General features: G+C 41.4%; 1 protein-coding gene across 1 annotated transcript in view; it reads right to left on the reverse strand.

Annotated features, from left to right (window-relative positions):
• Positions 1 to 2,000: 2,000 nt before the first annotated feature.
• The window catches only part of LOC118845076 (somatomedin-B and thrombospondin type-1 domain-containing protein-like), a 31,974-nt gene continuing 10,848 nt past the window's right edge, over positions 2,001 to 23,126 (reverse strand). The window contains exons 2-5 of the mRNA XM_036753104.1: positions 14,052 to 14,246; positions 8,936 to 9,014; positions 3,115 to 3,291; positions 2,001 to 2,249 (exon numbers count right to left, since the gene is read on the reverse strand). Coding sequence (XP_036608999.1) covers positions 2,132 to 2,249; positions 3,115 to 3,291; positions 8,936 to 9,014; positions 14,052 to 14,246 — 569 coding nt within the window. The 3' untranslated portion in view covers positions 2,001 to 2,131. The remainder of the gene's footprint in view (positions 2,250 to 3,114; positions 3,292 to 8,935; positions 9,015 to 14,051; positions 14,247 to 23,126) is intronic.

The following is a 23,126-nucleotide window of genomic DNA, read 5'->3' on the forward strand; positions in this document are numbered from 1 at the left end:
CTTCAGTAGATGGCCAGGTATAATTCAATACAGCTATCTCCTTTGGCCTTAAACTACTGGCCTCCTTTTGAATGCCAATCCAATCCAATGCAAACCTACTATGATAGAGGCCCTGTGCTCAGAATTGAGGATACAAAGATGAACGTGACCCCAGCACTCAAGGAGCTTATATCTAATAGCAGAAAGTACAAATACACATCTAACTATGATACAGTGAAGATGAGGATAAACGCATAGGAAACGGAAAAGCAAAACTATTAGTGATATTCAAGGAAGGGTGAGATTGCTTACACGGGGGAAATCAAGGAAGGCACCCTGAAGGAGCTTTAAGTAAGACAGAGGTGTCTAACATGAGGCTTCATGTGCCCCATGGCAGAGCCTCAACCAATGTAATCAGGAAACATTTAAATAAATGAATTAATTAATTAATAACAATAGAACAAAGGGCCTAGTCACTGAAAAATGTCCATTTTACATTGAAATCTTTTTTAAAAAATCTTTCTATAAACAATTTCCTTGGCTGGACTATAAACTCTTTGAAGGCAGGGACTACATCTTATTCACCGTTAACTCCACAGAGGTCCTGTATACAGCAGAAGTTCAATACATACTTAGGCCTTGAAGCCATGGGGCAGGGAGGAAAGGCAGGCAGGTAGGGTGGGGGGAAAATTGCATAAGGAGGAAACAGTAGAGCTGGGCTCTCAAAGAGGCGAGACACAAAGGTGGAGACTGGGATAGGGAATGGCTGAGGATGAGTCTTATGGGACAAAGCTATTCCTGAGGCTCCAAGATTCAGGGAGATTGCCTCCTCTCAACCCACTTTAGTCACCCTTGTTAAGGCCTCATCTCCTCTTGCCTAAATGACTATAGTAGCTTCGTGATTAGTCTCTTTGCCTTCAGCCTCCAGTCTTCACTGTCAGATCTATCCTTTACACCCCTTCCCAGGTAAGTGCGCTAATGCACTCCCATAAATCAATCATGCCACTTTGTACAAAAACCTTTAGTGTTTGTGTTTGTTATCACCTACAGAATAAAGTAGGACTGATCTCGCACATTCCAGACCCTCCCTCGTCTGACTCGGATTGATTTAGCTCTCTAGTCTTGTCCCATGCTACTTCCCTTCCTGTTCTCTCAATTCCAGCCAAACTGAACTACTTTCTACTCCCCAATCTTGTCCTTTCCTCTTCTGGCTTCATGCCATCCTCCTGTGCCTAGAATGGCCTCTTCTCTCCCATATTCATCTCTTTTTTGTTGTTGTGTTTTTTTTCTTGGCAGAGCAATTGGGGTTAAGTGACTTGCCCAAGGTCACACAGCTAGTACATGTGTCAAGCATCCAAGGCTGGATTTGAACTCAGGTCTTCCTGACTCCAGGGCCGGTTCTCTACTCACTGTGCCACCTTGCTGCCCCTGCATATTCATCTCTTAAAGCAGTGGTATCAGATTCAAATGGAAATGGGGACCTCTACACCAAAAATAAGCATCATTTCGGTGGTGTATTGGGGACCCAAGAAAGCCAATCTGTAAGGACATCCTGTCCTTACTCTAGATATACTATCCATCTCTCATCAGCATTGGTCACTGCGATCCATCTTGTTAGTAAGTCCTTGTAGGATCCTGACCTTCTATCTGAAATCAAGTGTCAGCTTGGCTCTGATGGGTGTCAGACAAGCAGGCTGGAGGCACCAGGGCAGCTAAAAGATCTTGGCCCTTCCATTCACTCATTCACACTCATACTCGGCATGCCCCAGTTAAGATGAAGGACTTTGCTAAGGGCCAACATTACTACTAAGTCTGGTTTTCTTCTAAGTCTATTAGACAAAAAAAAAATTGCTGAGCTCTAGTTTCTCCAAAACATCTTTATTCTCTACAGTAATGTTTCAGGCCACATTGGTATAAGGAAAAGAGAAAGAAAAAAACAAACCAAAGAAAATGGAAAGAGGTGGGGGTGGAGATTTCCAGTGTTTTTAGGACTGGTGGAGGAGGGAGAAGAAGGACCTTCACATGACCGGAAGAATGTAAGACAAGGGGTGCTTGAGGAGTCTTGAGGAGGGCAAGGTTAGAAGAGGGTACCATCCACCAGCACCCCAAAGCTCAGAGGCCTCTGTAGGTAGATAGCACAAGTTCATGCCCCCTAGACAAACAGGAAGCTGTGGACAGCAGGGCAGGAACAGGCTTCCAGCTGCTGAAATCTCTTCCAGGTCCCTCTACAGCTGGGATTGCCAACAGCCTGCCACTGAAGCAGCTGATCCCTGCAACGAACAAAGCACAGAACATAAACCTTCAAGGGGGCAGCACCTGCATGTTGGTCCAACCGTCCACAGGGTCACCACAAGGCCGTCTGGATTCATTTCATAGGATCTACATCTCCCAACGCTGAAGAGGTTGGAAATAAACCAACAAAGAGTCTGAATTTCAGAATCACAGAATGAAAAAGCAAAGAACATCCGAGATGGAAAGAACCTCAGAATAAAGAATGTTAGAACTAGAATGTCAGAGAAGTCACAGAAACAAAACAAAAAAGAATTAGTCCAAGCTGGAAGCAACCTTAGGAAAAAGAACACAGAATGTTAGAGCTGGAAATACCCTTAGAACATAAAATATCAGAACTGAAAAGGGGTTTAGAATCTAGAATCTTAGAACTTTGTAATCATCCAATGTTAGAACATAGACTCTCAGAGATGGAAGGAACCTTGGGATCCTAGCCCTAGGGCTGGAAAAAACCTCGGAAACCACAGAGTCCAACTCCCTCATTTTACAGGTGAAGACACTGAGGCCCAGGGAAGGTCAGACAGGTGAAACTCCAATCTCTCACCTAAAAGAGGAGTACCCCCTACAACTTCCCAGACAGGTAGACATGAAGCATCAGTTGGACAGCCAGGGAAAGGTCATTTCACAAGTCACAGCACTAAACATCAGCTCTTGCTAATAGTGAGCCAATATTTGACTTTCTGTAACTTTAATCCATAGGCCTTGGTTCAACCGTCTAGTAGCCTCCTTTTATCTAGCTCACTATAAATCGAGAGGGGTGACTTCTCCAGCATCACACACACACACACACACACACACACACACACACACACACACACCACCCAGTGCCTAAGTCCAGACTCTCACCCTCTAGATCCTTCACCATCCCCATAGCACCGAAGGCTTCTCATATCCAGGGCAGGCGGCTCACACAACACACAGACCGTGTGCCCTTGGGTGAGGTACCTCATCCACTGAGTGAAGGGGGCCCTTGTCTGAAGGCAGGCCACAGCGATGGTCACAAGCTGGAACGTGACACAGTACCTGTGGCCAACATATGGAAACACATATACACACAACTATATTTACTAGCAATAATGGAGTAAATTCTGAGACCATTCCCACCTCCAGCCCACCAACCAGAGCAAAAAAAAAAATCTCTGTTATGCTCCTACTTCCCCATTGGGGCCCCTTCCTCCCACCTGTCTGTGTCGATGTCCCCCACAAACAACCTAATCTTGTGTCCCTTTTCCTATTAATCCCTGCTAAGGTTAGTATTAACTGCTCCCCATGGACCCAGAATAGGAAGGGGTACACAGAACACAGAACACATAATGAGAGAAGCAAAAGGGACCCTATAACTGTGAACATGTTGTATTTCTCCCAACCACCTGCCCCTGAGGGCAGGGATGCTTTCACTTTTGTATTTGTATTTCCAGGGTCTAGCAAGTGCCTGGAACATGTAGCAGGAGCTTAATAAAGGCTTGTTGATTGACTGATAACATAGAATGTAGAATGTCAGAGCTAGAAAGTACCCTAGAACTTGAAACATTAGAAATGGAAAAGATCTTAGGACATTGTAATAATAAGCTAGCATTTCCATAGCACTTTAAGGTAAGAAAAATGCTTTACGTATTATCTTGTTTGACCCTCACAACAACCCTGTAAATTAGGTGATATTATCATCCCCATTTTTCAGATGAGAGAACTGAGGCTGAAAGAGCTGAAGTGATTTGTCCACTTAACACGATCATACAACTAGTGTCTGAGACAGGATTTGAACTCAAGTCTTCCTGATTTGAAGTTCAGCGCTGTCTACTGTGCCACCTAGCAACCTCCAATTCTAGGCATAGGGTAGAGAATGTTAAGAGTTGGAAGGGATTGCTAGTCCAAACCGTCGATTTTACACGTGGGTAAACTGAGGCCCAAATAAAAGGGAAAATTATTTGCCCAAATTTATGCATAGTAGCAGCAGTGGAACTAGAGCTTCATCTCTGGGTCTTAGTCTAAAGGATGTTGACTGATAATGGTTTTAAGATGTTTCCTCTTCCCCTAAGTCTAATCCTATTTACATTTTCAAGACTTAAGACTCAAAAGTGTCAAAGAGATAAAGCTTAATTGTGTAATGTTAGGGTTGACACTTTCAGCCAGAGGGTCTCGTCCTCCACCCATTTATTCAATAGAGAGTTGGATGGTAAAACAGCTCACAACTGCTAAGAGCATGGGGTTTAGAACTGGTCGGGACTCTGAGCGATGATTCAGTCTAACCTCTTTTTACAGATAAAAAATCGAGAGCCATTGAACCAAAAGAGAGGGTGGTGTAATGAAAAGAGGACTATACCCAGAGTCGGGAAAGATCAGGTTTGAATCCTAGCTCTGCCATGTACTAGCTGCGTGGCTGTGGGGAAGTGGCTTCATCGCTCTGAGCCTCAGTTGCCTCACCTGGAAAATGGTGATACCAGTATCTATAGCATGTTCCTCACAGGGTCGCTTTGAATATCAAATGAGATGATTTATGCAAAGCACTTTGCAACCTTTCAAGCAATATATAACTGCCAGCTGTTGTTATTTTAAAGTAGTAAAGTCATGATTTGAACCCAGCTCCTCTGACTCCATATCCCATGCTTTTCTCACCAAGTTACACTCCTTTTGAGGTGGACTCTACTACCAGCCCACAGCATCCACAGCAATTTTCATGGGGAGACTCCATTCTCAAAAAAAAAAATGTTTATTTCTGTGACTTAACCAACAGCGACCGAACCCTACAACCCATATGAGATCACTACCATTCATTGCCACTGAGAAACTTGAGCTGTCACACAAAAAGAATGCACACTGTTGGTCACTAACCATTGTTTCTTGGGCTTCACCATTTAAAAAATGGAATCATTGACCCAAGAAAACACGGGTTTGCCCTGCTTTCAGTAACTTTGCCATACAAAAATTTCCAGTTAGGGGAGTGATGATTCAATTTTAAAAGGATGCTTTAATGCAAAAAAAAAAAAATTTCCACTGGATTCCTTTATCCAAGAAGCTGTCCTAAGGCACCTAAAAGTAATTCAATTTACAGAAATTCTATTTGCCTTCAACTTTGTGAAGAACTATTGGGGTGGGGGGGGGTGGCGGATGGAGGAGAGGAAAGGCTAGCAATATCGCCCCCTGCTGGGGAGAGAAGGAAACTGCCCTCCCCACCAATGCACCTGTGACCGTGTGCATTTGGTGCCCTCTAGTGGCAGCAGCCTCTAAGGATCTCAGAAACAATCAATGGAGCTGTAGTTTTTCAGCCCTTTTCAAAGTCTTTGGGCTCGGGTGGCGACAAGGTTCCCAGGATTGGCCCAGTCTGCTCTGGTGTCAAACACAAACAGAAATAGAGGCCATTAAACCATACATAAAGATCCCTGCGGACTGTGTTCTATGTATTTCAGTTTGCTTTGTCAAATATTTTCCACTTGCATTTTAATCTGGTTCAGGAACACCCAAGAGGATTTTGGACAGCAGGTGGTCTGTTGGCCATGGATTTGATACCTCTGATACAGAGCACTGAACTAAAGGAAATTCAAATTCACCCTCCCAAAGCCAGCAAAGAACCCCTCTCCAGAGAGCAAATAACCTCTTTTTTCAGGGGAAAAATAACACAGCACAGTATAAAGGCTGGAAGTCAGCTCTCATCTTATGTCTTAACTCACTGTGTGACCTTGGTCAAGTAATTTCTCCTCCCTGGGCTTTAATTTCCTCTTGTGAAACCAAGAGGAGGCAGGGATTGCTAAAATTTGGAGTCAGAGAACTTGGGTTGGATTATGGTTGGATTATTTACTTTTGGGTGAATCCTGGGGTAAGTTGCTTCCTCTCCTTTTCTCACTTTTAAAATGCACCATTTAGTCCAGAAGGTCATTCAGCAGAAAAAAGGGATTTTCCTTTAGAAATGTAAACTGTTACTAGATCTATGGTCACACATGTTGGGAAGCAGTGAGAAATAAGAACAGAGAACACTGAAGGCTCTACAGTGACCATATTTCTCTTTTTTTACTTTTATTTTCAGTTCCAAATTCTCCCCTTCTTTTCGCCTCCTCCCCTACCCACTAAGAAGGCAAGAAAAGTAATACCCATTATACACCTAAATAATGAGCATATTTCTGATAAATGTTGGAGAAGATGTGGGAAAGTTGGAACACTAATGCATTGTTGGTGGAGCTGTGATCTGATCCAACCATTCTGTAGAGTATTTCAGAACTATGCCCAAAGGGCTATAAAAATATGCATACCCTTTGACCCAGCAATACCACTTCTAGGGCTGTGTCCCAAAGAGAGCATAAAAATGGGAAAAGGACCCACATGTACAAAAATATTTATAGCAGCTCTTTTTCTGTTGGCCAAGAGCTGGAAATCAAGGGGATGCCTTTCAACTGGGGAATGGCTCAACAAGTTGTGGTATATAAATGTAATGGAATACTATTGTGCTATAAGAAATGATGAACAGGTGGACTTGAGAAAAACCTGGAAAGATTTTTATGAACTGATACTGAGAGAAGTAGGCAGAACCAAGAAAACATTGTACACAGTAACACCCACAGTCTTTGATGACTGATTTTGATAGACTTCGCTCTTCTCAAACAATGCAAGGACCTAAAACAATTCCAAAGGACTCATGATGGAAAATGCCATCCACATCTGGAGAAAGAACTATGGAGTCTAAATGCAGAGCGAAGCAGACTATTTTCTTTTTGTTTTGTTTTGTTTTTTTCTTTCTCATGGTCTCTCCCATTCACTATAGTTCTTCTATACAACATGACTAATGTGAAAATATGTTTAATAGGAATGTACATGTAGAGCTTATATCAGATTGCAGGCCATCTTGGGGAGGGAGAGGGAGAGGGAGAGAGGGGGAAAAATTTAAAACTTATGAAAGTAAATGTTGAAAATGAGAAATAAATAAATTAACTTAAAAAAAAGAATGAGCATATTTTCTTAACAAAAACTTACCAGCTAGCACTCTTAGGGAAATGACATTGTGCATATGTTGTATTTAGTGCCCTAAGCACATATTGCTTCCCCCAATAGAAGGCAAGCTCCTTGAGAGCAAGGACAGTTTCATTTTTTTCTTTGTACTCCCAGTCCCCAGCACAGCACTTGTTTGGCATATAACAGGCACTAAATAAATGCTCTTTGGATGGATTAATGAATGAAGAATATTTTTCTCACTATGCCTCATTAGCAGAATACTTTCTTTTCCTGAAATCAGAAACAATAATGATAGTAACACTTCACGTTTACATAGTGTTTGCTGTGTGCCTGACACTGTGCTAAGCACATGACAATCATTATCCCATCAAACCTGGGAGGTAGGTACTGTTATCATCCCCATTTTACAGCTGGAGAAACTGAGGCAGGGACTAAGTGATCTGCCCAGAGTAAGTGTCTGAGGAGGGATTTGAATTTCAGTCTTCCTGACTCCAGGCCAAACACTCTATCCACTGCACCACCTAAAAAGTGGCTAACAATAACAATCCCTGGTATCTCCATAGCACTTGAAAGTCATCCATACACTTACCTTACAACAACCTTCTCAAGGAAGATGTGCAAGTATTTCTATTCCCATTTTGCAGATGAAGAACTTTGTAAACTCTAAATCCCATGAGGATGGATTATTATCAGTTAATAGGGCCTGACTCCACTCATCGATATTCTCTTTTCACTTCAGGGCCCTCGTAGAAAGAATGGGCATGACAACAACCACAAACAAGCACATATAAATGGCTTTCACATTGTGGAATGAGTGTCAGAGCTGGAAGGGACTTGGAATATGATAACAATTACAATGACGATAGTAATAGTAATTACATATATTGTCTCATATGATCTTCACAGCAACTCAATGGGACAGGTGCTATTATCTCCACTTTACAGATGAGGAAATTGAGGCTGAGAGAATTGATTAGCCCCTAGTCCCAAAGCTAGTAAATATCAGAGCTGAGATCCAAACCCAGTTTTCCTGTATCTCCAGTCTGGCACACTTTCCATTATGGAGGAGACTAGATTTGATTCAGTAGAGAACAAGGAGCCCTGGAAAGATTTTCGAGAGATCAATAACAAGACAAAAGTTGGTCACTGTTTTTCTTGCTGTTCTTTCAACTGACATTTACCGTCCTTCACAGACCTCCTCCGATGGTTCATCTTCATAGGGAGTTCATGACCCCTGGATCTTGAAGCTTTTGCCAGTGGAGTATGAGTTTTGGCAAGACCAACCAAGATGGAAAGTCTTTGAGCATGAGCCCACTGATGGACCTGCCATGTTTGTCTGTCCCTCAAGGCCCAGCCTAGCTAATTATGGAAAGACTTACTACCTGAAGATTGGCCATCAAGGGGTGAGTGTTTTGTCCATAGTAACCTATGTAAACTGTTTGCACTTTGGTGCAAAGGGGTTGAGATCTGGGCTGGTAGAGGAAGTGTCCAGACCAGTAAAATGGTGGATTTTTTGAAGTAACCTACATTTACACAGGGATTTTGGGTTTTAAATGCACTTTCCACATATTACTTTATTTCATCCTCAGAGCAACTCCATGTAGTAGACAAGGCAGGGATTATCATTCACCATTTCACAAATGGGAAACTAAAACTCAGAAAGGAAGTGACATGCCCCAAGTTTAGCCCCAGGAGACATTTTCCAGGTCCCCATTCTCATCCTACTTACCCAGCTGACTTTCTCTCATGAGCCACGGCCCTCTTTTTCCTCCCATTCCGGAAGGCCCCAGTAGTTATGAGAGCTGGGACTGTGGGGGCCAGAGAGAGAGAACAGGACTAAGTGAGTAACTGCCCCCAGCCAGGGCTCCTGGAGACACAACAGAGAGTCATCCGCAGGAGAACCGAGGCTGGTCCAATGTTGCATTCAATCTATTGGAAAAAATAATCCTTCAGTTGCTCTGAAAACCTAGGCTCACCATTCCTCCCACCAACAAGCAGGTTTTTGATCAGGACAGTTGTGGAAGAGAGAGGAGGAGGAGAGAAAAGAACTGACAGCCAATTCATAAGAGGTTGATGAATTCTTCCAAAAGCTCACAGTGGCTGCAGTACATCACAGGTGCTGCGCTGGGTAGAAGACCCAAGGCGGCAATCAGAAGAAGGAGTGTCTATAAGAAAGACAATTCCAGGGCTTCCCTGCCCTGCCCACAATTTCTCTGCAGTAGAGTTTGGTTTTTATGGTTAGCTCATTGGGTCACAAAGATTTAATGCTAAATGGAAACTAAGAGAATGTCCATTAATTGGGGAATGGCTAAACAAGTTGTGGTATATGATTGCAATGGAATATTACTGTGCGGAAGAAATGATGAGCAGTCTGATTTAAGAAAAACATGGAAAGACTTGCATGAAATAATGAAGAGTGAAATGAGCTGAACCATGAGAACGTTGTATATAGAAAGAGCAATATTGTTCAAAGAACAACTGTGGATGACCAAGTTATTATGAATACTGCAAATATGCAAATCAACAACAAAGGACCTATGAAGGAAGATGCTATCCACCTCCAGGAAAGAACTGATAAATAGAAGTATGCATAGTATGGTTTTACATACATTTATAAATCTGCGTCAGATGCTGACCTTCTCTAGTGCAGGGTGGGGAGAGAGGGAGGTAGACAGTTTGGAATCTAAAGTGTGACAAAGAAAAATAAATTAAATTAAGAAAGGAAAAAGATTTTGTAGAGGGGACCTTAGAACCCCACATGTCATAGAAGGGTTAGAGTGGACCTAGACCTTAGAACAACATTGATTGTTAGAATTGGAAGAGAACTTAAAAGATAGTCTGGTCCAACCTCTCATTTTAGAATCTCATAAACCAAGGCCCAGAAGTTAAGTGATTTGCCTAAAGGTCACATAAACCCAGTGCTAATTCTACCACACAATACTGTGAATACCACAAGGGCAGCAACTGTATTATGTCTAAATTTTGTGCCGCTCCCAGCACACAGTAGGTGTTTCATAGACATTTGTAGCTGTGGTCTCTCCTGCTTCTTTCTACTACTTAATAACAAAAGTGAGTCACAATGACCAGAGAAGGCTGAATTTAGGCCATACTGTTGTCCCCAATCTGCCTTGTATGAAACCTAAATTCAGCCTACAATCGGTATCATTTTTCAATTTATATATAATTTTTTCTTACATTCAAAGTGATCTCATTTTAGGGTTACGGACCTATATTTAGCTCTCTCAGGCATAAAGGATGCCAACAGATGGAGATACGGTGGAGGGAAGGTTGGATGACCTCTTGCCCAGGATGTTGTGCAGAGAATTTCTGTTCAGGTAAGAAGAATTGGACTAAATGACTTGTGATTTTCTTTCCAACCAGAGGTGTGTTAGAGCAAGCCTCTACCAGGCTTCTGAGAGCTGACTGTTAAATTTTCAGTGTGACCATTTGCACATCAGAAATCAGCAAATACCACAAATCAGAGCTTGATTTTTTGTTTTGCTGATTGTCTCAGTTTAAGGAAGTGATAAATAAAATGTTAATAAAGCCAATTAAACTAAAACTATGTCCTGAGTATTGTAAAGCAACATTTTAATAAAGCAGCATTATTTTCAGAGAGTGGGTTGTTAAACATTTACTGCACACCCTTGCTTCCAACCCTAAGATTTGGGGAAGGGAGGAAATCCATTCTAGTCACCAGGGTGGGTATCAATACAGCATGGAAGAGGGCAGGACTGATCAGGGTATAGCAAGCCATCCAGTTTGATTGGAATACAGGTTGTATGAAGGGGAGCAGATCATTCATGTGTATCTTGCATGGCTAGCTATTGCCCCATGATCCAGTATTCCACTTTGGTCCCACTTGTCAGGACAAGATTTGAAACTCCCAGAGTGAGAATTCTACTCCTATTCTTGGAATTAGGCTGGAGGGTAGGTGAAGCAGGACTGAAAAGGGGATAGGATCATAGTATTTGAAGCTAGTATGTTCCTTGGATAATATCTAGGTCAGAGGTGTCAAACACACAGCCTACCTGGCCAACAACCCTCTTGAGTGAGCCAGATTAAAATGTCATTGGGAAATATTTAACTAAAGAATAAAAATGCAATAGAACATAGATTATGTTCATCTGTGGTTTTCTAAGTCAATATGCTGCTGGAAGGGATTCTTGTGTACAGTTTAGTTGTTTATGCTTCTATTTGAGTTTGACACCACCACTCTATTTTAATGGTCCTCTTCTTACAGAGGAAGAAATTAAGGCCTAGAAAAGAGAAGACTGTCCCGGGTGGTAACAAGTGCACCAGAATTCAAACCCCAAAACAGGACAGAATGAAACAGGGTGAACGCTGAAAACCTTTTGGAAAGGCATAGGATTTCATTAGTATAGACCGCATAGCATTCCCAGATGAGGACATTCCTTCTACAATGCAGGGCAGCACCTTCTTTGGAATGTAAGGTCTTAGTGAGTTACTTAGACCCCTAAAAGATGAAATGCTTACCCAGGTTACACAGGCAGTCCATGACAGAGCTAGGACTGAAGCCAGGTCTTCTTGGCTCTGAATAAAGACTTTTGTTTTGAAAACTTCAAAATTTGATTGGGCCAGGTAAGACTAGAAGGTATTGGAACTGAGATTCTAGAGATTCATCTGCCAACCCTCACCCTCCAGATCTATCTTATAATGGAACCACCTCTGCACTTGGAGTCAGAGGGCATGGGTTTGAGTCCCAGTTCTGCCATTTACTCTCCTCATTTCCCACCTTGGGCCTCAGTTTCCACATGTATAAAATGAGAGACTGGATCAGTCTTTCCCAAGGGCCCTTCCAGCACTATAATTCTATGTTCTATGTTATAAGGTCTGTTTGTGCTCTATAACGCTATATTGTAGGGAATCTTTCCAAGTCTAAAATCCTATGTGCCCTCAGGGTTAGCGATAATGTTAATAACAATGACTCACTTTTACAGAGTGCTTTAAAATGTGCCAAATGCTTTGCATCTATTATTATTTCACTTGATCCTCACTGTAGCAGCAAGGCAAGTGGTGAAATGTATCAAGAGCTAGACTGAGAGTCAAGAAGATCTGAGTTCAAATCCTGATTCAGACACTTGCTCACTATGTGATCCTAGGCAAGTCATTTAACCTATCTCCTCCTCAGTTTCCTCCTGTTTAAAATGTGGATGATAATAACATCTACTTCACAGGCTTATTGTGAAGATCAAGAGATAAGATAAGTAAAATACTATGTAAATGCAAACTATCCTTATTAATGATCCTGTGAGAGAAGTGCTATTTCTACCTCTATTTTTCAAATGAGAAAACAGGGTGAAAGGGTAAGTGACTTGAACAGGGTCACACAGCTATTTCACGTCTAAGGTAAGATCTGAACCCAGGTCTTCCTGACTGCAAGTCTATCACTCTATTCACTAGCCATAAATTAACAAATAAACATTTATTAAGTGCCTACTATGTGTCAGGCACTGTGCTGAGGGCTGAGGATACAAAAAGGAGCAAAGGACAGTCCCTGCCTTCAAGGAGCTTTGATTGAATCAAGAGTCTTTGTCTGGAAATAGTATATATTGCTTGGAAGGATACAGAAGCAGAGCTGAGAGAGAGAAGCAGGACTGAGAGAGAGAAGCAAGCATGAGCAGGCTAAGGGAACTTGCTTGTGGGGAAGCCTAACAGAAAGAATGTTTGTGAGGTCGGCACTCTGTCTGTTGGTCTGTGTTAATTTCTCAGACAGAGGCCCTGTCTGTTGGTCTGTGTTAATTTCTCAGACAGAGGCCCTGTCTGTTGGTCTGTGTTAATTTCTCAGACAGAAGTTCTGTCTGTTGATCTGTGTCAATCTCTCAGACAGAAGCTCTGTCTTTTGGTCTTTATGAGTGAATTGAGATGATGGTGCTAGTAATGTGTATAAATATTGTTGTAGCCCTATTAAGCTTTGCTTTGCCAGAAACAGAAGCTGTGGGCAGGAGCCCCCTGGAGCCTGCTGTCAAGCAGGAGCAGGAGGAACTTGGAGTGGAGCAGTACCAGTGAGCTGAGACAGGAGCAGGAGCAGCAGCAGGAGCAGATAGCTGCCTGCATGTGAATCCAGGCAAGAGCTGGAAGTGGTCAGCTAACAGAGAAGTTATCATGGGGTTTGGAAGTCAGCCTCGAGTCAAGATGAAAGAGGACTTTCCTTGGACACTTTATATTGATTGAAGAGATTCTAACTTACTGTGACCTAGGGGTAGATGGTGTTTGTATTTTCTGCCACCCCTTAAGGATGCTATGTTGTGCTAGGGAAGACCCTGGCCTGGGACCCCCTGCTGTGTAAACAAGTATTTTGGGGAATGCTACTGAATGCAATGAGATATGCCATGTGTCATATGACATGTTGAGTGTTATGAGATATATATTGAATGATGCATTTTGCTTAACAATGTTGCTATGAATGTTATGATTTGGTTTATTTAACAATGTTTACTTCTGAATAGAGAGTTCATCATACTATGGGATTAGACCCTTAAAGTTATTCACAGCAGCAGTCCTCAGGTGTGTTGCTGTGATCGGCTTTACATTTTTAATAGGGGAGACAACAAGCAAATAAATACATAGAAAGCAAGACCTATAGAGGATAAATAGGAAATAATTAAAAGAAAAAAAGCACTGGAATTAAAAAGAGTTAGGGAAGGCTTTCTGTAGAAGGCAGCATTTTAGTTGAGATTTAAAGGAAGCCCAGGGAGGTTGGTAGCCACTATACCATTCTATCTCCTCTGGCATTTGGGGCTTTTTGAAAGTTTCCCCAACTTGCTGTTTCAGAAAAGATTTGACTTTCTACCTTGTCCCTTTGGCTCATTTCTGGCACTCACTCAGGGCCTGTTGGCACTCCACTCCCTGATGGCTCCAATATTCCACACAACCAGCCCTCTCTTCCAGTGTGGGGCAGGGGCCACCGCCATTCCTTGGCTCTCTTAAGACTTGTCTCCTCCGAACTCGAAAAGTGACAGTGCAAGGCTCGACACACCGACTCCAGTCACTCCACTCTGACACTGAGCAGGTCACAGCTGTAAGAACAAACAGAGTTTCATGCGGTGACTCTCCCAGCCCTTCCAGACCTTTCCAGACCTTTTTCTGACATCTGAGCCAAATTAAGCCCCAGAGAGGAATATGTTGTGATGGAAAAAAACACTGAGCTCCAAGTCATCCCTCCACTACTAACTGATCAGGCAAGTCATTTAAACTCTATGTCACTGTTTTCCCATCTGTAAATTAGGCATAATGATGTATATCTCACAAGAATGTTGAGATGATCAAATGAGATAAAGCATAAATACAATAAAATAAGACAATAAAGCATTGATTATCATTATTATCACCTATGAAACACAAAATCTCAGTTGGAAAGGTCCTCAGAGGTCATATAGTCTAAACATACCTAAACAGGTGGAATGGGAGTAAAATCAGACACTCACCTGAGCTCTCCCAAATTCCCCTTCAAGCAATGTTAAAATAATGCCTCAAAATGGCAGAACCAACAAAAGGATAGGATGAAACAATTTTCCAGCCCAAGACAATTTAGGAGGTTGGCAAGAAAGGTCTGTCTCACTAGGGTGAAAGTGAGACACAGTCTAATGCAGACCCCCACCCCAACAAGCCAGCAGCAGGCCTTGGGGGTGACTGTCTGAATCACCAGAGCTCTCAGCCCACAGACTGTGAGAGGGTTGGATAACTGGTCAGAAGAAGATTACAAGGGCCCTGGGAACAGGACTCTGTCGCATTGCCCATATTTAGTTCTGGGTCAAAGTCCCAGGGAGAGAAGGATCACCAACAGGAGCAGGGACCCTGGTCAGTTTTAGGGTGGAAAAGAATGCTTTTGGTCACTCACAGACCTAAGCATAAGTCAGGAGAAGAATGACCACACCTCTGCTTAGGTCATACCACCTTGAAAGAACTGAAAACTCACACACCATCAAAACTAGCTCTGAAAACAGCAGCACAAAAAACCTGAAGTTTGGGACAGTGCCCCCTTCTCCCCAAGAACAGAACCCAAATTTAATATAGAGTTAAAAGCTTATATTTTAGGCTAGAAGAAATGGACTGGAAAATGAGCAAACAACAAAAAAAACCTTGACAATAGAAGGTTAATTATGGTAACAGGGAAGACCAAAACACAAACTGAGAAGAAGACAATGTCAAAACAGCTATATGCAAAGCTTCAAAGAAAAATGTGAATTGGTCTTGGACCCAAAAAAAAAATTCCTGAGAGAACTCAAAAGGAATTTTAAAAATTAAATAAGAGAAGTAGAGGAAAAATTGGGAAAAGAAAAAGAGCAATGCAAGAAAATTATGAAAAAAAAGAGTCTACAACTTGGTAAAGGAGGAACAAAAAAATACTGAAGAAAATAACCCCTTCAAAAACAGAATAGGCCAAATAATAAAAGAGGTACAAAAATCCACTGTAAGAGAAGAGCACCTTAAAAAGCAGAATTGGCCAAATAGAAAAAGAGGTACAAAAAACCTCCTCAAAAAGCAGAATTAGCCAAATGGAAAAGGAGGTACAAAAGCTCACTAAAGAAAATAATTCCTTAAATATTAGAATTGATCAAGTGGAGGCTAATGACTTCATGAGACATCAAAAAACAATCAAATCAAATCAAATGAATAAAAAAACAAGAAAATGTGGAATATCTCATTGGAAAAATAACTGAACTGGAAAATAGAATGAGAAGAGATAATTTAATAATTATTGGACTACCCGAAAGCCACGATTCAAAAAGAAAAGACCCTAGACATAATATTTCAAGAAATTATCAAGGAAAACTGCCCTGAACCACAGAGTAAAATAGAAATTGAAAGAATCCATCAGTCACCTCCTGAAAGAGATCCCAAAATGAAAACTCTCAGGAATATTATAGCCTAATTCCAGAGCTCCCAAGTCAAGAGAAAATACTGCAAAAATAAACAATTCAAATGTCATTGAGCCACAGTCAGGATAACACAAAATTTAGCAGCTTCTACATTAAAGGATCAGAGAGCTTGGAATATGATATTCTGGAGAGCAAAGGAGCTAGGATTACAACCAAGAATCACTTACACAGCAAAACTGAGTATAATCCTTCAGCAGGAAAAATAGATGTCTAATGAAATAGAGGACTTTCAAGCATTCCTGATGAAAAAGACAAGAGCTGAATAGAAAATTTGACTTTCAAATAAAAGACTCAAGAGATTCATAAAAAGGTAAACAGGAAAGAGAAATCACAAGAGATTCAATCAGGTTAAACTGTTTACATTCCTACATGGGATGATGACACTTAAAACTCCTAATAACTTTATCATTATTAGGAAAGTTAGAAGGAGTATACATAGACATGTGAATTGACCATGATGGGATGATATAAAAAAAATTAAAGGGTGAGAAGGAGGGGTGCCTTGGAAGAAGGGAAAAATGAGAGATAGAATAGGGTAAATTATCTCACATAAAAGGAGTGCAAAAGGGCTATTATAGTGGAGCAGAAGATGGGGACTGGGATACGTGACAGGCAATACTTGAACCTTACTCTCATTGGAATTGGTTCAAAGAGGGAATAATACCCACATTCAATTGGGTATAGAAATATAACTTACCCTACAGTGAAGTAGGAGGGGAAGTGAATAAGATGAGGGGAGGTTGATAGAAGGGAGGGTGGATTGGGGGAGGCAGTTATCAGAAGCAAAACACTTTTGAGGAAGGACAAGGTGAAAGAAGAGAGAGAGATAAATTGGAGAGGGGAGGAGTAGGGTGGATAGAAATATACAATTAGCAATCATAACTGTAAATGTGAATGGGCTGAACTCACCCATAAAATGGAAGCAGATAGCACAATGGATTAAAAGCCAGAATCCTAAAATATGTTGTTTATAAGAAACTCACTTGAAGCAGAGAGGCACACACAGAAAAAAGGTAAGGGGCTGGAGTAGAGTATATCATGCTTCAGCTGAAGTTAAAAAGAAAAGCAGGGGTTACAATCATGATCTCAGACAAACCAAAAGAAAAATAGATCTAATTAAAAGAGATTAGCAGGGAAACTACATTTTGCTAAAAGGTACCATAGACAATGAAGTAATATCAATACTAAACATATATGCACCAAATGGTATTGCAGCCTAATTACATCAAATTTAAAAGGTTTTGCACAAACAAAACCAATGCAGCCAAGATTAGAAGGAAAGCAGAAATTTGGGGGTTGCAGGGGGAGAATTTTACAGCAAGCTTCTCTGAACAAGACTTCATTTCTCAGATATATGGAGAACTGAGTCAAATTTATAAGAATACAAATCATTTCCCAATTGATCAAAAAATTTGTCAAAGGATATGAACAAGCAGTTTTCAGATGAAGAAATCAAAGCTATCTCTAGTCATATGAAAAAATGCTCTAAATCATTGATGATTAAAGAAATGTACATTAAAGCAACTCTGAGGTACCACCTCGCACCTATCAGATTGGTAAATATGACAGAAAAGAAAAATGACAAATGTTGAAGGGGATGTGGAAAAATAGGAACACTAATAAGACACACTCAAATCCTCCGGACTTCAGGCCCAGTGCTCTATGTACTGTACCACATAGCTGCCTGGAGTCAGGAAGACCTGAGTTCAAATCCAGCTTTAGACACTTACTAGCTGTGTGACCCTGGGCAAGTTAATGGGGCAGCTAGGTGGTGCAGTGGATACAGTATTGGACTTGGATTCAGGAAGACTCATCTTCATGAGTTCAGAGCTGGACTCAGTCACTTACTGTCTGACCCTGAACAAGTCATTTAACCCTTTTTGCCTCAGTTTCTTCATCTGTAAAGTAGGGATAATATTAGTATTTACCTTCAGGGTTGTCGTGAGGACCAAATGAGATAATATTTATAGTGTTTTACAATCTTTAAAGTACTATACAAATGCTAACTATTTTTATTATTATTTTTATCATTATTATTTTGAGGCCTTTAGTAACAGGGAAACCACTTAAGGCAGTGCAGAATATCACTAGATTTGGAACTGATGAGGACAAATTAGAATGTTTCATGTTTCCTTTGAGCCTTCTCTTCCCCAGGGTAAACATCACCATTTTCTTCAGCCAGTCTTCTAATGGCATAGTTTTCATTAGCCAAGCTCTAGCTCACAAGACTCATTCTGAACATCGAAGTTGGAAGGGATTTTAGAGATCGATTAGGCCAATAGTGATCTTCCTTTTCCCCCTCAATACATTCTACAAATAGGGAACCTCAGATCCGTAGGAGGGAGAAGTACTCCAGAATACACATTGAATGAGTGGCCAAGGGGAGGCTCTGAGTCAGACTCAGTTCTCCTGGCGATTCAGTCAGTGCTATTTCCTGAAAGTTTTCATCTTTGGATCATGGATATTGCTAAAACTATAACTATGGTATGAATATAATATGCTATATGCTTGTATTAGATGTTTGTTTTTCAATCAGGTCCAACTGTTTGTGATGCCATTTGCTGTTTCTGGGCAAAGATACTGGAGTGGTTTGCCATTTCCTTCTCCAGTGGATTAAGGCAAACAGAGAATAAGTGACTTGCCCAGGGTCACACAGCTAGTGAGTGTCTAAAAGCAGATTTGAACTCAGGTCTTCCTGACTCCAGGCCTAGTGCTCTACCCACTAAGCCACACATAGCTGCCTCCTATATTGGACATCTAATATAAGCATAAATACACAAAATTATAAGTAAATCAGGTAAGAAAATCATACTGATAGGCAGTCATCATCCAGTTTCTTCTGACCTCAGTCAGGCCCCTCTCCCATGTATCTCTTTCTTCCTTTGTCTCTCCCTTACATCACAGGAAATATATCCTCCTTAGGGCATCAAGGTTACAGAAATAAATCACAGGGTAAAATGAACCTTGCTTTGGTGAGCACCCTTGCTGCCTCATGGAGGTACAGTGAATGGAACACTAGTCCTCAAGCCAGAAAGACATGAGCTCAAATCCAGCCTCAGGCACTATCTGTATAAGCCTGGGCAAGTCACTTAACCACCATCTGCCTCAGTTTCCCCCTTCCCCCCGCCCTGTAAAATGTGGATAATAACAGCACCTACCTCCCAGGACTGTTGTGAGATATTTATAAAGTGGTAAGCAGAGTGCCTGGCATATAGTAGGTACTTAGTAAGTGCTGATTTCCTTCCATCTTTCCAAACAAAATGCTCTAAGAGAAATATTTGCAAATGCTGGGTCCTAAACTGATAGCACAGTCTGTAGGCTCTAAACTTTTCAGCCCCAGTGCTGCTGGGAGATTTCTAGACCCCAGTCCAGATATGTGCTTATCTTCTTGCAGCTTCCAAATAAGAAGGTGCATTGCTGCTGGGGTTGGTGAGGAAATCCTTTGTTTCCTCTTCTACAAGATGAGAATTATAAACAAACCATCACCATCATTATCACTGCTGTATTCATATAGTGTTTTACAAACCAATTTCCTTACAACAATTCTGTGAGGGAGGTAGCTTTACAATGTTCTATTCTTACTCCCATGTTATAGATAAGAACATGGAGACTCAGAGAGGGGAAGAGATTTGGCTAAATTCACGCAGCTGTTAAGTGGCAGAATCAGAACCCGAACTCAGGTCTCCTGAGTCTAGGTCCAGTGCTCATTCCACTGCATCTAATCAGAATGCTAGAGCTGAACGGAGACTGTTTTCTATATCCTAAAGTGTTAGAGAAATGCGAATTATCATTATCATCATTATTGGTAAAAAGTATCTTGGAGCTAATCTACTCCAAATTCCTCATTTTACAGATATAGAAACTGAGGCCAAGTCACTTGCCAAAGGTTATACAGACACTAGTGAGAGAGCAGGGATTAAAACTCATAACTTCAGACTCCCGGTCCAAATATTTTACTCCTCACACCAAAACCCAATTTTTAATTTTATTTCCTAGGTAAAAACTCCCAAGGGACATACATATTCTGATTATCTGTGTAATAGTCAACTCAATGACCGTTAATGAGGATGAAGGCACACACACCTGAGGTGCTGCTCTTTCTCAGCCTTGGCTGTCTGCAGCCTGGGCACCTCAGCATTTATTCGTTTGTCGAGCTTCCAAAATTAGGGCAATTTTCAAAGATTTCCATGGGAGCGGCTTTATTGCTCAGTGGGCTGCAGCTATTAGCATGGTAAATGGCATCATCCAAGGGTAGCAGAAGGAGCTCTAGACTGTAAGTCACAAGATCCGGGTTCTTAGTCTTGGCTGTGCCTACTCTGTGACCTTGAATAACTCCCCTTCCCCCTTGGGGCCTCAGTTTCTCCATTTCTATACTTAGTAAAATTAGGAGAAAGAATTGGATGGCCTCTAACACACCTTCTGGATAAGAACAATAGTCATAGCTCTATAGTATTTAAGGTTTAGAAACTATTTTCCCCAGAATAGTTCTAATGGAAAAGTAATGCCAGTCATTTGAGAGGAAAAAGCTGAGGCCCAGAAAGCAGTTAAGTGATTTGTCCAAGGTAACATAGCTACTTAGTGGTGGAGGCAGGAGGCAAACCCAGATTTCCAGGTTGCAGATACAATGTTCTTTCCACTATGTCGTGCTGTCTCTCTAACAGTCAAAGATTCTGAACCAAGCTTAAGTTCACAAACAGACACACAGTTTTCGGGCTGAAGGGTGCCTTGGAGATCATCTAGTTCAAGTCTCTGACATAAAAAACAAGGAAACTGGGGGACGGGATAGGATGGAGGGAAATACAGTTGTTTTTTCACAACATGACTATTATAGAAGTGTTTTACATGACTACACATGTATAACCTATATCGAATTGCTTGCCTTCTCAATGAGGGTGGGTGAGGTGGACGGAAGGGAGAAAATTTGGAACTCAAAGTTTTAAAAAGCGAATGTTAAAAATTGTTTTTACATGGAACTAGGAAATAAGATATACTGGCAATGGCATATAGAAATCGATCTTGCCCTACAGGAAAATAGAAGGGAAGGGGATAAGAGAAGGGGAGAGGGGTGATAGAAGGGAGGGCAGAGTGGGAAAGAGGCCATCAGAATGCACACCATCTTGAGGTGGGGGAAGGAAGAGAGGGGGAGAAAATTTGGAACTCAAAATCTTGTGGAAGTGAATGTTGAAATCCAAAAATAAATTAATTAATAAAAAGGAAAAAACAACAAGGAAACTGAGACTTCAGCAGAATAGGAGTTGTGTAGTACTGTGGAAAACAATGGACTTGGAGCCACAGAACCTGAGCTAGAATCTTGACTCTTCCATGTACTGGCTGAGTGACCTTGGGCAAGTTTCTTTAAATCTTTGAACCTCACTAAAATGAAGGGACAGTACTAAGTGATCTCTGAGGTCCATTCCCACTCGAAATCTATGGACTTGTGATCCTCTGTCTTATCTGCTAGCATCTATGGGAAGCAGGAAGGGCCCCTTGAATGAGGTGGCACTGAAATCAAGCCTTGAAAGGTAGCCAAGGATCCCAGGAGACAGAGGTGAGGACAAAGAGCTTTCTAGGCATGAAAAGAAAAGGAATCAGGAGATAGAAAAAGGGAAGTAGGCCACTTTGCCTGATGCAAAGAGTGTGAAGCAGAACAATATGTAATCTACCTGGAAAAATAGACTGAAGCCAGAATGTGATGGGCTTTATATGGCAAACAAAAAGTTTGCATTTTATCCCATAGGCAATAGGAAACCATTTAAACTCTTGAGTAGGAGAGTGACATGATCAAAACCATGTTTTAAGAATATCAATTTGACAGCTGTGTGGAGAATAGAGTAGAGAGGGGAGAGCCAGGGAGACCATTTAGGAAGTTACTAATAACCCAGGTAAGAGGGAGTGAGCACCTGGCCTGTGAGAGAAAGGAAGGAAGGAAGGAAGGCAAGAAGGAAGGGAAGGAGGGAGGGAGTGAGAGAGAGAAAGAAAGAAAGGGAAGGAGGGAGGGGAGGAGGAAGGGAGAGAGAAAGAAAGAAAGAAAGAAAGAAAGAAAGGAAGGAAGAAAGAAAGAAAGAAGAAACAAAGAAAGAAAAGAAAGGAAGGAAGGAAGGAAGGAAGGAAGGAAAGAAGGAAGGAAGGAAGGAAGGAAGAAAGAAAGGAAGGCAGGAAGGGAAGGAGGCAGGGAAGGAGGAAGGGAGTGAGAGAGAGAAAGAAAGGAAAGAAGGAAGGAAGGAACGGAAGGAGGGAGGGAGGGAGTGAAAGAGAGAGAGAAAGAAAAAGAAAAGAAAGGAAAGGAAAGAAGGGAGGGAGGAAGGAGGGATAAAAAGAAAGAAAGAAAGAAAGAAAGAAAGAGGAAAGAAAGGAAGGAAGGAAGGAAGGATGGAAGGAAAGAAGGAAGGAAGGAAGAAAGAAACAAAGAAACAAAGAAAGAAAGAATTTGAGAGATGCTAAGGAGGTAGAATCAATACTTCAAAACTAATTGGATATGGAGGGGTGAATGAGAGTAGAAAGTTGAGCGTGGCTCCTAAATTTCACACCTGGGTAACTGGAAGAATGGTGGTATCCTTGAGAGAAACAGGAAAGTGAGGATGGCAGGGCTTAGGGAACAATAGAATAAGTTCTGCTTTGGATTTGATGCCATGGAACATCCAGATGGAAATGTCCAGAAAATAGTCAGGGAGATGTATGAACTGGCTATGGAGGTGTGAGAGTTAACGTAGAGAGTTAAATTCATGGAAGCTAAGGAGATCACTGAGAAAGAGTAAAGAGAAAGAAAAAGAAAATAACCCAGGATAAAACTCTGAGGCACATTCACAAATATGAAGGACATGGATGATATATCTACAAAGTAGACTGACAAATACAAATCCCTTGGATAAAATGAAAACCACAACCAAGCAGTGTCATGAAAACCTAGGTGAGGCAGAAGGAGAGGATTGTCCTAATGTCTAATATTATAGAGAAGTCACTCCCTAACAGAATCTATTCTAATATAATTATCCTCTTATAGCAAGAGGTAGTTATTAC

Source organism: Trichosurus vulpecula, chromosome 3, assembly GCF_011100635.1.
Source record: "Trichosurus vulpecula isolate mTriVul1 chromosome 3, mTriVul1.pri, whole genome shotgun sequence".
Lineage (NCBI taxonomy): Eukaryota > Metazoa > Chordata > Mammalia > Diprotodontia > Phalangeridae > Trichosurus > Trichosurus vulpecula.